This window comes from Oncorhynchus mykiss, chromosome 1, assembly GCF_013265735.2.
Source record: "Oncorhynchus mykiss isolate Arlee chromosome 1, USDA_OmykA_1.1, whole genome shotgun sequence".
Lineage (NCBI taxonomy): Eukaryota > Metazoa > Chordata > Actinopteri > Salmoniformes > Salmonidae > Oncorhynchus > Oncorhynchus mykiss.
Genome location: NC_048565.1, coordinates 53,099,910 through 53,117,061, shown reverse-complemented (window position 1 = coordinate 53,117,061; position 17,152 = coordinate 53,099,910). Strand labels below are relative to the sequence as shown.

Below are 17,152 nucleotides of genomic sequence, written 5' to 3'. Positions count from 1 at the left end.
GCGTTCTTCATTTTCGCCTGTCACATTATTTTACATTATGAAGCTTACCGTAGTTCCCCAGAACAGTGTAGCCAGTAACGTGTTTGTTTGTAAATAGCACAACGGGAGAAAGTGGGAGCAGGTCCAGCAGTGTATTGTCAGGGTCACGTTTTAGATTCAAGTGTTTTTTTGCTTCAATAGAGTGATCAGGGACATGCAACTAGTTTTCCTTCACAGAAAATACATTAATGCAACACATTCGGCAGAAAATAGCTTCATTTTCATTAGATGACAACAGAAGAGCAAAGCTATTTGGCTGGCAGCAACACAAGTAAACGAGCGTACAATGAAAGAGCAAAGCTATTTGGCTGGCAGCAACACAAGTTAATGAGCGTACAATGAAAGAGCAAAGCCTTCTTGGCAAAAACGATGCATGGCCATCATATTTCTAATGTTTATCATAGAACAAAATGTAGCTGGCTACATTTCCTTACGTTTTGCTTAAAAGTTCACCTGGCATTTTACCAGAGAAGAGTTGCCTGGCTACAGCGAGAAAAGTAGTTACACATCAGTCAGAGAGCCGGAGAAGATGGCTGCCATTTTATGTGCTCTTAACCAACCTTTCTATTTAGTTTGTTTTTTCACTTTGTTTTGTTACTTATTTTGCACATAATGTTGCTGCTACCATCTCTTATGACCGAAATTAGCTTCTGGAAATCAGAACAGCGATTACTCACCTTGAACTGGACGAAGAATTTCTCTTTAATGAGTGGGACTAGAGGGATTTACTCCTGACAGCCGAACAGGCCCTCATCTTTTCATTCTCTTTCTCCTGCGAATGACAGGGATATCGCAGAAGGAAATCGGGGTGCCTTGTGAGGATCCGCCGACGAGTGGCTAATCTGCCGTTGCCATCGGTACTATTGGCCAACGTACATTCGGATAATAAATTGGACAAACTAAAAGCACGTATATCTTACCAACGGGACACTAAAAACTGAAATATCTTGTTTCACTGAGTCGTGGCTGAACGACGACATGAATAAACATACAGCTGGCGGGTTATACACTGTTTCGGCAGGATAGAACAGCAGCTTCTGGTAAGACAAGGGGATGTCTATGTGTATTTGTAAACAGCTGGTGCACGATATCTAAGGAAGTCTCGAAGGTTTTGCTTGCCTGAGGTAGAGAATCTCATGACAAGCTGTAGACCACACTATCTACCTAGAGAATTTCTGTATTTTTCGTAGCTGTCTACATACCATATCTACATACATATCGATGCTGGCACTAAGACTACACTCAAACGCTCATCCAGAGGCGGCGCTCCTAGTGGCCGGGGACTTTAATGAAGGGAAATTAAAATCAGTTTTACCAAATTTCTTCCAGCGTGTTAAATGTGCAACCAGAGGGGGGGAAAAACAACAACTGTAGACTACCTTTACTTCACACACATAGACACATACAAAACTCTCTACCTCGCCCTCCATTTGGCAAATATGGCCATAATTCTATCCTCCTGATTCCGGGTTACAAGCAAAAATGAAAGCATGAAGCACCAGTGACTAGATCAATAAAAAAAGTGGTCAGATGAAGCAGATGCTAAACTACAGGACTGTTTTGCTAGCACAGACTGGAATATGTTCTGGGATTCTTCCAATGCCATTGAGGAGTACACCACACCAGTCACTGGCTTCATCAATAAGTGCATCGATGACGTCATCCCCACAGTGACCGTACGTACATACTAGAGGTCGACCGATTAAATCGGAATGGCCGATTAATTCGGTCCGATTTTCAAGTTTTCATAACAATCGGAAATCGGTATTTTTGGGCACCGATTAATTTGTTGTTGTTGTATACCTTTATTTAACTAGGCAAGTCAGTTAAGAACACATTCTTATTTTCAATGACGGCCTAGGAACAGTGGGTTAACTGCCTCGTTCAGGGGCAGAATGACAGATTTTAACCTTGTCAGCTCGGGGGATCCAATCTTGCAACCTTACAGTTAACTAGTCCAACGCAATAACGACCTGCCTCTTTCTCGTTGCACTCCAGGAGACTGCCTGCTACGCGAAAGCAGTAAGCCAAGGTAAGTTGTTAGCTAGCATTAAACTTATCTTATAAAAAACAATCAATCATAATCACTAGTTAACTACACATGGTTGATGATATTACTAGATATTATCTAGCGTGTCCTGCGTTGCATATAATCTGAATGAGCATACAAGCATCTAAGTATCTGACTGAGCGGTGGTAGGCACTTTCGTGCGTTTTGCCAGCCGCTTTTCGTTGTGCGTCAAGCATTGCGATGTTTATGACTTCAAGCCTATCAACTCCCGAGATTAGGCTGGTGTAACCGGAGTGAAATGGCTAGCTAGTTAGCGAGCGCTAATAGCTTTTCAAACGGCACTTGCTCTGAGCCTTCTAGTAGTTGTTCCCCTTGCTCTGTATGGGTAACGCTGCTTCGATGGTGGCTGTTGTCGTTGTGTTGCTGGTTCGAGCCCAGGGAGGAGCAAGGAGAGGGACGGAAGCTATACTGTTACACTGGCAATACTAAAGTGCCTATAAGAACATCCAATAGTCAAAGGTTAATGAAATACAAATGGCATAGAGGGAAATAGTCCTATAATTCCTATAATAACTACAACCTAAAACTTTTTACCTGGGAATATTGAAGACTCAAGCTTTCATATGTTCTCATGTTCTGAGCAAGGAACTGAAACGTTACCTTTCTTACATAGCACATATTGCACTTTTACTTTCTTCTCCAATACTTTGTTTTTGCATTATTTAAACCAAATTGAACATGTTTCATTATTTACTTGAGGTTACATTTATTTTATTGATGTATTATATTAAGTTAAAATAAGTGTTCATTCAGTATTGTTGTAATTGTCATTATTACAAATAAATGTACAAAAAATAAAATAATAATAAATAAAAACTTTTTTTTTTTGTTAAATCGGCATCGGCTTTTTGGGTCCTCCAATAATCGGTATCGGTGTTGAAAAATCATAAATCGGTCGACCTCTAGTACATACCCCAATCAGAAGCCATGGTTTACAGGCAACATCCGCACTGGGATAAAGGGTAGAGCCGCCACTTTTAATTAAGGAGCAGGACACGAACCCGGAAGCTTATAAGAAATCCTGCTATGCCCTCCGACAAACCATCAAACAGGCAAACCGCCACTACAGGACTAAGATCGAAACGTACTACACCAGCTCCGACGTTCGTATGATGTGTCAAGACTTGCAAACTATTACAGACTACAAAGGGTAGCACAGCCGAGAGCTGCCCAGTGACACGACGAGCTAAATTATTATTTCTATGCTTGCTTTGAGGCAAGTAACACTGAAACGTGCATGAAAGAACCAGCTGTTCCAGACGACATTCCATAAGCAAAGAGCGTAACAGGAAAAGGCAGCCATACCCAACTCTCTGGAGAGCGCATGGGCCTCAGGTTTAATCCATGCTTGAGACCTGGTTTTAGGAATTATAATTCTAATGTTGATGAGTGATGATAAATAAGGTAGATTATTCAGACGTGCTTTGTAGACAAACACGAGAGCATGTTGTTCTTGTCTCATGGACAACAAAGTCCAACCCACATGTTGATATAAAAACAGTGGTGAGTTCTGTAGCGCACCCGTAATAAACCTAAGTGCGCAATGATAAGTAGCATCCAGCGATTTAAGTGTGGATGCCGTAGCATGCGGGTAGATAATATCCGCATAATCTATAACAGACATAAAAGTAGCTTGCATAATTTGTCTTCTATTTGTAGAGGACAAACATGTCCTGTTTCTATGGAGGAAGCATAGCTTGATTTTTTACCTTGACTAACCGGTGCCCCCGCACATTGACTCTGTACCGGTACCCCCTGTATATAGCCTCACTATTGTTATTTTACTGCTGCTCTTAGTTACTTTTATTTATTTTTTAAGGTATTTTACTTAAAACTGCATTGTTGTTTGAGTAAACATTTCACTGTAAGGGCTGTTGTATTCGGCGAATGTGACAAATGAAAATGGATTTATTTTGTCTGCTGATACGATTGCCCATTAGTCTGATGCGGAGCAGAAATTACAATAAGAAACATTTTACATCTGAATTAACTTAACCCCTAAGTTTAACTTGCTAGTTATCTAAGTAAGTGGCTAAATCAATAAGGAGACGGGGCATCATATAGTGTTAGTTTTCTGCTTTGTTTGAGAAGTCACAGCCCTTTGGATGAGTTATTTCTAGAGCTGCCACCACCTTGATTTCCTTGTGTTTTTCCTCCTCTCCATTGTCAGTCGGTCTTCTCCTCTACACTCTTCCTTGAGCAGAGCAGGCAGGTCCGTTGCTCTAGCGACTCCAGACTCCACACAGACACTCCACACAGTGTAGCCTACACATGCTGCTCCAGAGCCAGTACTGTTCTTCCTTCAGAGAAGCATGCGTCAAAACTTTGTTCATTTACACAATGTCTCTCATTCAAATTCGCTTGTAAATGTCCAAACTCACCAAAAATGACATTCGGTAGCACCTACACACACCTTTATGTGCTGGATTGCCTGTCTTTAAAATTAATTTATTTTCATTGGCGCTTGTTAGCATACTTAGCTAGCAGCCTACATTGAAATGAGCTATCACTTTAATTTTGCTAATTTTGTTATCATTCAGATAGACACTACACAATTGGCTTGTTTTTGAGGTTTTTGGCATCGCCTTGTGTACTAAGACGGTACAGTATATCCCGTATGAGAGAAGGACAGTACGGTGATATGAAAATGTGGATACCGCCTCAACCCTACTCTATATTAAACAGCACCCAGGAGACACTGGTCTAAGTACACAGACGACTCATTTGGTGTTTTTGACAGACGCCTGGGTATACATGTACTTACAAGTTTATACAGAGGTCTAATAAGCAGATGAATTCTCATTTCAATGGAGGGTAGGGGGTGGTTCAATTTCAATGCAGTCTCTTGCTTAGAACAGTGCAGTGTAATATCACCACAGCTCAGAGGTACAAAGTTGGGAACGTACCTGAGCAAATTCCAATGACAACTCTCCAGCCTGCAACTGTGAGATTAGGCCTAGCTCCCCCCTCCATTCATCCCTTCCTCCCAGCTCTGAGCACTGGCAGTAACAGATAGACCAGACACAAAGTACCAACATCAAAGAGAGGGTTCCACAATCCACATCAAAACCACCAGTTGGAGGATTAAGGCTTTCAATCCTTATTGAATCCCTCACATCAGGTTTGAGACAGTGAATTAAATAATGGGAATACGCCTGGCCGCCATAAAACATATTTTCACTTCACATCAAAGACCATATTTACATGTGGTTAATTCCAGAGGGCTGGGCACTTTCAGTGGCATGCACACGCACCCGACATAGTCGCAGAAGCTTTCAGAACTGCAGGCTTCTACTTGGCCGTCTCGGCTAATTGCGAGCCTAAACAGAACCGCTCGACTCGAGCACTCGAAGGTGAGTGTGTCGATGGACGTCTTAATGGAAAAATGCAGGCCGATAAAACTCCTTCCTCCCGTCTTTCCCTTGCTCACTCACTTCTTTACACATCTCTTAACCACCCGAGGAAATAAAATATGTTTTCCATAATGCACAGGAGTAAGAAGGGTTGCTATTTGGTATAACAGAAATGTCTATTATGTTCAAAGTAATAGACTCAGGAATATAGCGCGCACACACAAACAGCCTACTACGCCTGTTAACACCGACATTGAGTGACAGCACTCTCTGTGTGTGTGTGTGTGGTGAGCCACAGGCTGTGTGTTGTATTGAAGTGACCTCTTGGCTATTCTTTATTGCTGTCATAAAGCAAAGTGAGTTTGCATGAGCGTGTGAGTTGTGACAGCCCCTACACCTCTGTTTCCGTCTTCTCTTTGGCTTCTAGGGCCTAGGCTATTGTAAAGTTATTTCTGCTGCTATTGAAAGCTTTATTAAAGACATTTAAAATTGATTTACCTTTGCTTTGGGGGGGTGTGGCAGTGCGGTCTCGGAGGATGTTGATCTGGTGCACGGCCCCGTAGGGCTCGAACAGCTCCTTGAGCTCGGTTTCCGTCCAGGAGCGGGGGATCTGGCCAACGAACATCTTGATGGAGTCATGGTCAGGGGTATCCAGGTTCTCCATAGAACCATTCATCTTGCTGCTGTTGCTGCCGTTGCTGTGGGGGAGAGGTGGAGAGGGAAGAAGGATTTAGTACAATATTTTGTTTAGGATAATTTAGTACCAGGGCCTACCATCATATTGCTAGCTTTTTGGTGGCGCAGCTGGCTAAGGTGTTTCAAGAGGGCGGTCACGTGTGTTTGCAAGACAGAGGGCGCAAGAAACAGTTTCAGTGCGAGCAGGTGAGCAAGGAAGCTATACTGTTGAGCAGCAGCGTGTTGGCAGTTACACGTACAAAAAACAAATCTCTGGTTGCACTGTGGTATTGGTAGAAAATGTTCTGCAAAGCATTTGCAACATGGCACTAACATCTCCTAGCGATGGGCTAGTTTTTCACAAAAACCTGTACCGTAGAACTACCATAGAACACAACTGTAACCAATCTTGGCTGACGGATGACACACTGTTCTGCAATGAAGCCCCAACAGCTCTCTCTAGGGTAATACCATGGTGTAGCCCAAGGACAGCTATAATTTTCATTCTCCTCTGGGTACATTGACTTCAATACAAAACCTAGGAGGCTCATGGTTCTCAAACCCTTCCTTAGACTTACAGTAATTATGACAACTTCCAGAGGATGTCCTCGAACTTATCAGAGCTCTTGCAGCATGAACTAACGTGCTGTCCACCCAATCAAAACAAATCTGAGAATGAATTTAGAACAGCTGGGTGAATTGAATTTGAATACCTTATCCAATATGCTTTAAAATAAAGAAAGAAAGAAAAATGGTCCTCCCTAATCTTAAAATGGCACCAACTGCCACTGGTATATACCGTATACCGGGGTATTTGGAAATAGCCGCGGGATGGTTTTTCAATACCATTGAAATTATTTAACATTTTTAAATACCTTTTTTATATTTGTAGTTACTTTTTAAATAAATATCTGCAGTCAACATGTACAATTCGTTAGGAGATAAAGCAGATGGCGTTTTTCACATTATGAAGCTTACGATAGTACCCAGGAACAGTGTAGCCAGTCACGTGTTTGTTTGTAAATAGCACAAAGGGGAGAAAGTAGGAGCAGGTCCAGCAGTGTATTGCCAGGGTCACATTTTAGATTTAAAAGTCAAGTGTTTTTTTTTGCTTCAATAGAGTGATCAGGGACATGCAACTAGTTTTCCTTTGCAGAAAATACATTAATGCAACACATTCGGCAGAAAATAGTTTCATTTTCATCAGATGACAACAGATGAGCAAAGCTATTTGGCTGGCAGCAACACAAGTAAACGAGCGTACAACGAAAGAGCAAAGCCTTCTTGGCAAAAACGATGCATGGCCATCATATTTCTAATGTTTATCATAGAAAGAATATAGCCAGCTACATTCCTTATGTTTTGCTTAGAAGAACATCTTACATTTTACCCGAGAAATGTAGGCTGGCTACACTGAAAAGTACACCTGTCTTTGCAATTTGTATATTTTGTTTGCACTTGTTAGCATATTTAGCTAGCAGCCTCCATGGAAATTCACTATTACTTGTGCTAATTTTGTTAGCAGTCTGGTCTGGTAATAGATGACCAATGGGCTTCTTTTTTTTTTTTTTTTGAGCCCTCGTGTACTAAACTAGTATTACCATAAATCCCAGCATGCGAGAAGGATGGTAGACGATATGAAACTCTGGATACTGCCCAACCCCCATTTGTATCATTGAATCAAGGCTAAATGTGCTAGTGTTTGTAAAAGTGTCCCGTTTTCAGTCAGTGTGAATTGAGTTAGGTCATTGGCTCCTCCCAAAAATTGGAGTTGATTAGTACCAGGTGTATTAATGTGAGTGGGAGAGAGGCAGTGGCTAGTTAGACAAGGATGAGATGCGTTTGTATCGTTTCAACAGTAGTCAGGGATTCTTTGCAATTGTGATCCTTGGGCAGGCTGCCGAAATGGTTTTTTTCCCGGATCCCCTAAAGTACAAACAGCGTAAAAAACTAAAATTTTCAGGATGAAATATATATATATATATATTTTAAAGTCACCGCCAAGATGGGGTCCAATAAAATTCTCAAACAAGCCGACAGTGCTCATTGCCACGCCCACCACCCAAGCCCATTTTTGATCCAGAATAAGCCCTGGTTGTGTACGTTTAATCCATGTTTTAGCCTTTCAGGGGATTTTTTTGTGCCTGATGAGTCTTTTTTTTGTATTTCATTCACCAGCCAACAAACAATGCAATAGTACTTTGACTGCCGCTGTTTTAAAACAAACAATTTAGAGCGACAGTAACACAAGAGCCACACACACAGCTCTCTCTCTCCCCCTCAGTGGGTCAGCGCCATGCTGCATGGCCAGGCCCTGAAAGGGGATCAGCATTCTCAGGGTGATTAAGTTAGGGCCAGCCTTAAAGGCACTGATGGAGTGTCCGCAGGCCAGACCACTGAGGCCAGGCAACGTACCACAAAGTCTACCACACAGACCATCAGAAGCCTCTCTCAGATGCCCACTGAGCCAGAAAAGCAAATATTCAGCAGGCCAGACCAGGCAGGCAGCATAGCGTAAGTATCACACTGTGCCCACTGCCTAGACCACTACACACTAGAAGCCTCTGTCAGCACATGCCCACACTGAGGCTGAAGGGGCAGCCTCTTACAAGTGCTGACCATACACCCCCCCCCCCCCCCCCTCCCACCCGACTGAGACAGGCTGGGAGGGGCCAGTACGCCACAACTCTGGCCCCACATTTAGCTGGGAGACTGGTCCTAGTAATCAACTAGGTACAGGGAAGGTATTATTCACTCACATTGCACATGCACACAAAAGACTGTGCCAAAGGATCACTTTTATGTGTGTGCGCGTGCGCGCGCGCGCGTGTGTGTGTTAGGACTGGGCGATATAGCCAAAATATATCACCGTATTACATTTTTTTGAATAATAAAAATGTCTAAATTTGCTTTAGGAGTAGCATGTGACCCAAAAGGTGGAAAAAACATACATAAGTGATTTCAATGGGTCTTTCTCCATTCTGATTAATTGTTCTATACTGTTCAAACTTCAACCCCCCATAAAATGTCTACACTTTCATAAATCTCTGCATTTCCTGCACTCATTTGAGATCCTTTATACACTGTCAAGTACTGCTGCACGATATGGGAAAAAACAAATCTAGGCCATTTTTTTTAACCAAATGTTGCAATTGTGATTTAGAGCAAAACATTTGGATAAACTGTTGGAATCATGGAAATAGAATGATTATTCAAATTCTATATAAGAGTGGGCACTTTGAATACAGTGTTGTTTGACAATGAATGTAAATGCCACGGAGGAGTTATTTTGACAGGGTAGGAAAAAGGGGAATACCTAGTCAGTTGTACAAATGAATGCATTCAACTGAATCAGAGAGGTGCGTGCGGAGGGCTGCCTTAAATTCGACATCCACGTCATCGGTGCCCGGGGAACAGTGGGTTAACTGCCTTGCTCAGGGGCAGAACAACATATTTTTTACCTTGTCAGCTCAGGGATTCGATCCAGCAACTTTTGCTGGCCCAACACTCTACCCACTAAGCTACCTGCCACCCCAACGTGTTGGTCAGTGTTTCCAGGGTACCCTATAATCCTTGGCTACATTAAATGTTTTCTCTTTAGGTACTTCATGTAGCCAACATACTCATGCTTCATCTATTCCTCTTTGATTTAGAATATACTGTTGCACAAACAACATGCTGGTTTTAGGTCTACACCATAATTGGTATGAGGCTGTATAGCTAGCTACGTTTGCTCCGACTCGGTACATTTATTAGCTAACTAGCGATTAGCATTAGCAGCTAACACGATTTAGCCACAACTTGCTAAGAAAAGACAAACTAGCGGGTTGCAGATAAGAAAAACAAATAGTGTAATAATAGAACACTTGTGGATTTATATTAAGAAGCAAAGCGGAAAAAGCATTGTCGTCGTCAACATTGTTGCATGATCATGTAGACTGAAAGCAAGTGTATCGTGGTCGAGCAACAACAAACACGATCCTTGAGTGACAGGGGGCGTGGCTAGGTCTGTCTGGAAAGTGGCATGGAAAGAGATGACTGAAGTAGTGGAGAAAACTATGAAAATGTACGTTAGAGGTCGACCGATTAATTGGGGCCAATTTCAAGTTCTCATAACAATTGGTAATCAGCATTTTTGGATACCGATTATGGCCAACTACATTGCATTCCACGAGGAGACTGCGTGGCAGGCTTGACTACCTGTTACGTGAGTGCAGCAAGGAGTAAGTTGCTAGCTAGCATTAAACTTATCTTAGAAAAAACAATCTTAACATAATCACTAGTTAACTACATGTTGATGATATTACTAGTTTATCTAGCTTGTCCTGCGTTGCATATAATCGATGCGATGCCTGTTAATTTAGCATCGAATCACAGCCTACTTCGCCAAACGGGTGATTTAACAAGCGTATTCGCAAAAAAAAAAAAAAACTGTCATTGCACCAATGTGTACCTAACCATGAACATCAACGCCTTTCTTAAAATAAATACACAAGTATATATTTATAAACCTGCATATTTAGTTAATATTGCCTGCTAACATGAATTTATTTTAACTAGGGAAATTGTGTCACTTCTCTTGCGTTCTCTGCAAGCAGAGTCAGGGTATATGCAGCAGTTTGATCCGCCTGGCTCGTTGCGAACTGTGTGAAGACCATTTCTTCCTAACAAAGAGAGTAATTAATTTGCCAGAATTGTACATAAATATGACAAAACATTGAAGTGTTTTGCAATGTAAAAGCTGTTGTGCAATGTAAAAGCAATATTTAGACTTAGGGATGCCACCCATTAGGTAAAATACGGAACAGTTCCGTATTTCACTGAAAGAATAAACGTTTTGTTTTCAAAATGATAGTTTCCAGATTTGCCCCATCATCGTATTTCTGTGTGTTATTATATTATAATTAAGTCTATGATTTGATATTTGATAGAGCAGTCTGACTGGGCGGTGGTAGGCAGCAGCAGGCTCGTAAGCATTCATTCAAACATCACTTTCCTGCATTTGCCAGCAGCTCTTCGCTGTGCTTCAAGCATTGCGCTGTTTATGACTTCAAGCCTATCAACTCCCGAGATTAGGCTGGCAGTACTATAGTGCCTATAAGAACATCCAATAGGCAAAGGTATATGAAATACAAATGGTATAGAGAGAAATAGTCCTATAATTCCTACAACCTAAAACTCCTTACTTGGGAATATTGAAAACTCATGTTAAAAAGGAACCACCAGCTGTCATACGTTCTCATGTTCTGAGCAAGGAACTTAAACGTTACCTTTTTTACATGGCACATATAGCACTTTTACTTTCTTCTCCAACCCTTTGCTTTTGTATTATTTAAACCAAGTTGAACATGTTTCATTATTTATTTGAGACTTTATTGATGAGTTAGATTTTATTGATGAACTATATTAAGTTAAAATAAAAAAAGTGTTCATTCAGTAATGTTGTAATTGTCATTATTACAAATATATATATACAGTGCCTTGCGAAAGTATTCGGCCCCCTTGAACTTTGCGACCTTTTGCCACATTTCAGGCTTCAAACATAAAGATATAAAACTGTATTTTTTTGTGAAGAATCAACAACAAGTGGGACACAATCATGAAGTGGAACGACATTTATTGGATATTTCAAACTTTTTTAACAAAGCAAAAACTGAAAAATTGGGCGTGCAAAATTATTCAGCCCCTTTACTTTCAGTGCAGCAAACTCTCTCCAGAAGTTCAGTGAGTGTTTGAAGCCTGAAATGTGGCAAAAGGTCGCAAAGTTCAAGGGGGCCGAATACTTTCGCAAGGCACTGTATATGTATATGTATATGTATATGTATGTATGTATGTATGTATGTATGTATGTATATATATATATATATATATTTTTTTTTTATCGTCTGATTAATCGGCTTTTTTTGGTCCTCCAATAGTCGGTATCGGCGTTGAAAAATCATAAAAACGGTCGACCTCTAATACTTTACACACGGCATATCACATTTAACAAACCAAACATAAAAATAACATTATAGAAGGTAAAATAAAAACCCAAACCAGTCCGTGCATCAATACCGGTATATAGTAAAATAAGGTTTTACCGGCCAGCTCTAGTGTGTGTGTGTGTGTGTGTGTACATCCAATTGAGGACCCAAGGGACTCCTGGTGTGAGAAAGCTGGCAACTGGCACACAGACCTGGTGATTAGTTAATGGGATAGTAAGCAGAGGGACTAAGGTAGACAAAAACAGGGAAAGAGTGATTAGGTTAAATAAAGGGAGAGAGAGTTACAAGTATACAGACCTTTGGACACGAGCCATCCATCTCTTACACATAGAGCCCAAACGCTCGGCCGAGACACCAAGTGACGACCTAAACGACATTCTGACTCCTCACTGTCGGTCCTCTGGAAAGCCAACTCTTAAAAAGACCCAGATCCTACACACTTCACAAATAACTCTTCAGGGGAAAATGGAAGAAAAAAAAGAAATTTCCTACTGGAGCCAATACATCCAAAACGACAATTTAAAGCTCACAAAGCCAAGGGGCGACTTCACTGCCCCTCACCAACAACCCCGACAGATATCTATACAGGATCCCCTCAGCAGCAAGGCCTCGGCACAGCAGTGTAGTGGTCAGTCAGCACTAACCAGAAGATAGCAATCCTAAACACAGTGAAGCAGGGAGGTACTGTACTATCTGAAATTGTCCAATAAGAAAAGCTCCCTTTCTATTGTTGTTGCAAAATGTTTTACCCTCTTAACACCTCTCTAAAACGCTGGGAGTTGGCAGAGAGAGGATTGTAGCCCATCACCCTCCTCAAGCGCTGGTCTAGCTTGGCGATGGAACAGGGAGTAACCTACCAGCTTCCACCATCAGCACTTAGAAATACAATCACTAGAATAGGCTAACCCCTTTTTACAGTAATCCTACTGTGATGGTGCCCAATCTATGAATTCTCTCTATGCTATCCTGAGCGCAGCAACAGCGGAAACAATTGCATATTGTTCGGATGCTGGAGAGAACACTATTCACCGATAGATCCCCTATACAGTAACAATGGGCCTGTGGTGAGTCAGAGGGACGCTTTGTAATCCTCCCATCCAATGCTACGTCTCACTAAACCACTGTGGTGTGTGACACCATTTATCTAGTTGCCAGATGCAGGCAGCCTTTCTCTGACGCCATTTTGCTGAGTGCTTTGCCTGCCTTCTCATACATCTAAAATCTCAGACACAGCTGCCTGTCACATAATTAGGTCTGTCCCCGACTAAAACAAAACAAAACAAAACGTGGTTGACTGAAAGTAGTCTGTTCTTTTGACCAACCGATTGGTTGAAATTTTAAAACTAGTATTTTTCCATATTATTTATACATGTGTGTGAGTGAGTGAGAGAGCTCCTACTGGCTTTCGTAGTTTCTGCCGTTACGCTCCTGAAGTTGCCTTGTAATAGGCTACACAAGGAGTCAGCCAACTTTCATGTGGAATGCCAATTTATTTTTGTGGAACAGTTTCATTTCATTTAGAATAACTTCTCCATATCTCAAAATCATTGTCATGTAGTTAATCAAAATGCTATCCAAATCTAAAATGAAAAACCTAAAAAGTAACTTCTATTGCCATCTATGTAAAAATAGCAAACAAATAAAAACATTACAGCCTGCAGGTAAAAAATATCCAGATGAAAATAAATATCCTATAAATCACATTGGCTACGCATGGCCTGTCTGCAACCAACTTGAAACATTTTATCAACAATTAACTTGGGTCCTGCCTGAAGCTCCTTGCAACATTGCCCATTTGGGGATATAAAATATTCTGGGCCCTCCGTTTCCCGCTACAGCTGTAGGCTATTTGCACAGGGGATATGAAGTAATCAGGTAGGCCTATTTTATGATGATTTCCACTGGATCAGAGCATGATATTTTTCCCTTTCACGCTGAGTGGTTATGAAAGGGAGAGAGCTGGAAAGATTTCTCAAATAAATTGGAATTGTCGATCTCAATAGATGTAAAAACATGCTGCTTGCTGTTTATTTTGAAGAAAACTTTACTCTGAGAAGCTCCACAGCTCATTAGTGGTGGTACATTAAGCCAATCAGAAATACTATTAGATCCCCAAATGGGCAGGTTTATATACCTTAACTTGCAAGCAGGCCAGGTAGCCTATAGGCCTACTTCTATGCGTAATCAGGTGCACGTTCTTACTCAACATCGACAGGAGTGCTCCAAACAAATGACAATGAAAAAAATAGACAAATCTCGTACATGGAATTAAATAAATAAAAACAAAAATTCCCACAAGTGTAGCTTAGTTTGTGCGCTCAAACTAAGCTGCACAATGTGTCCACTCACTCCAACATTGAGAATGGTAAAAAGACTGGAATAATGATATATTGAATGCATTAACAGACATTACAGTAACCAAACAAACATTGAAGATTAGAAATGAATGGGACATGTACCGTGGCTTGTGAAAGTATTCATCCCCCTTGGCATTTTTCCTATTTTGTTGCCTTTCAACCTGGAATTGGTTGATTTACACAACATGCCTTGATGTGCCAGGCTCGCATGCCAGGCTCGTACGCATTAATTCAAACAGCACTTTCGTGCGTTTTGCCAGCAGCTCTTCGCAATGCTTCAAGCATTGAGCTGTTTATGACTTCAAGCCTATCAACTCCCGAGATTAGAATGGTGTAACCGATGTGAAATGGCTAGCTAGTTAGCGGGGTGACGTCATTCTCTCTTGAGACTTGGAGTAGTTGTTCCCCTTGTTCCCCGCGGCTTTTGTGGAGCAATGGGTAACGATGCTTCGAGGGTGGCTGTTGTCGAGGTGTTCCTGGTTCGAGCCCAGGTAGGGGCGAGGAGAGGGATGGAAGCTATGCTATTACACTGGCAATACTAAAGTGCCTATAAGAACATCCAATAGTTAAAAGGTATATGAAATACAAATGGTATAGAGAGAAATAGTCCTATAATTCCTATAATAACTACAACCTAAAACTTCTTACCTGGGAATATTGAAGACTCGGGTTAAAAGGGAACCACCATCTTTCATGTTCTCATGTTCTGAGAAAGGAACTTAAACGTTTTTTACGCTTTTTTACATGGCACATATTGCACTTTTACTTTCTTCTCCAACACTTTGCTTTTGCATTATTTAAACCAAATTGAACATGTTTCATTATTTATTTGTGGCTAAATTGATTTTATTGTTGTATTAAGTTAAAATAAGTGTACATTCAGTATTGTTGCAATTGTCATTATTACAAATAAATAAAAATATTTTAAAAATCTGCATAGGCTTTTTTTGGTCCTCCAATAATCAGTATCGGCGTTGAAAAAAATCATAAAATCGGTCGACCTCTAATCTCTAAGTCCAATATTGCTGTTACATTGCACAACCTTAAAATGTTATGCCATAATTATGCACAATTCTGGCAAATTAATTACGGTTTTTGCTAGGAAGAAATGGTCTTCACACAGTTCGCAATGAGCCAGGCGGACCAAACTGCTGCATATACCCCAACTCTGCTAGCACAGAACGCAAGAGAAGTGACACAATTTCCCTAGTTAAAAGAAATTCATGTTAGCAGGCCATATTAACTAAATATGCAGGTTTAAAAAAAATATACGTGTGTATTGATTTTAAGAAAGGCATTGATGTTCATGGTTAGGTACACATTGGTGCAACGACAGTGCTTTTTTCACGAATGTGCTTGTTAAATCATCACCCGTTTGGCGAAGTAAGCTGTGATTCGATGATAAATTAACAAGCCCCGCATTGATTATATGCAACGCAGGACAAGCTATATAAACTAGCAATATCAACCACCATGTGTAGTTAACTAGTGATTATGTTAAGATTGTTTTTTTAAAAGATAAGTTTAATGCTAGCTAGCAACTTACCTTGACTCCTTGCTGCAAGTGCAATGTAATCGGCCATAATCGGCGTCCAAAAATGGCAATTACCGATTGTTATAAAAACTTGAAATCAGCCCCAATTAATTGGCCATGCTGATTAAATCGGTCAACCTCTAATCAAAACACAAACAATTCACACAATGAAGTTATTTAACAATTAATGTGCACAGATTTGCGGGAGAGCACGCATTCTGGAGAGAGACGTGCATTGTGCAGCCGCACTCTCCTTCTTGGACTGTGCCATCCCCGTGGCCTCCGCAATGGATTAGTTCACTGGGATGGGCGCAAATAAGACAGGCGTCTCGTGTGCCATAACAAAATACAGATATCTGCTACTGCTCGACAAGAACAAAAAAGTCGCCCAGTCAAATAATTGGCGTCAGCCCAAAACATAATACAATTCTCTTGATAACTAGATGCATGTGGTGTGAATTGCTGAAACAGTGATCCCAATGCTGGATAAACACTTCAACACTACCCAAGCTAGACGTATGGGTGGTCCCAGGAATCAAACAGTCAGTGCCAGTGGTCATTTGCCCAGCCACCACACCAAATGCAAGTTCCAATCCAAATGACACAAACTTCTTCCTTTCTTTACTCCCCTTGGTTGGAAAGGGGTCCCACATGTAAAAGCCATAAACCGTCACTGGGGAGCTCACTCCAGTGGGGATTATTTCAAATTAAACTGGCTCCAGTTTGTCCAATAAGAAACACTCGTTTTCAAGTTGCAATTGTTTTTGCTAGTGTGCCCCAATAATTATGACCCAGACCAGAGAAAGTCAGTTAGGCCAGGAGGGCCTGTCGTTGTGATGTGGCAAGTGACCTGGCTCCAAGACACCTCGGAGCAGCTGACAGGTCCTGGAGCAGCTGACAGGTTCAAGTTGACATTAGCATAACTGCTGTTGCTCTTCCCACAAAATAACATGATTTACCGGGACCATATGCCTGGAGATTTGCTGTCGTCTGAGCGCAGAAGCATGTCAGCTGCACTGCTACACTTTTCCTAGTTGCTCCCATTATAGAGACTGTCACTGAGGCAGCACTGAGCCACCGATATCGTATACGAGTATACATGTCGTCAGCCACCCTTCTTAAAGCGTCACACGTTT

General features: G+C 41.3%; 1 protein-coding gene across 14 annotated transcripts in view; it reads right to left on the bottom strand.

Annotated features, from left to right (window-relative positions):
* LOC110524948 (CUGBP Elav-like family member 2) overlaps positions 1-17,152 on the bottom strand; it is a 68,717-nt gene that overhangs the window by 32,628 nt on the left and 18,937 nt on the right. For 13 of the 14 annotated variants that reach the window (XR_005052076.1, XR_005052079.1, XR_005052078.1 and 10 more), the window contains exon 2: positions 5,962-6,161. Coding sequence is in view for 2 of the 14 variants with exons in the window: in XM_021604911.2 (XP_021460586.1) it covers positions 5,962-6,161 (200 nt within the window). In the remaining 12 variants the exon portion in view is untranslated. Of the gene's footprint in view, positions 1-5,961; positions 6,162-12,422; positions 12,931-17,152 lie in introns of those variants that run through there. The other variant, XR_005052086.1, reaches the window with a different exon arrangement.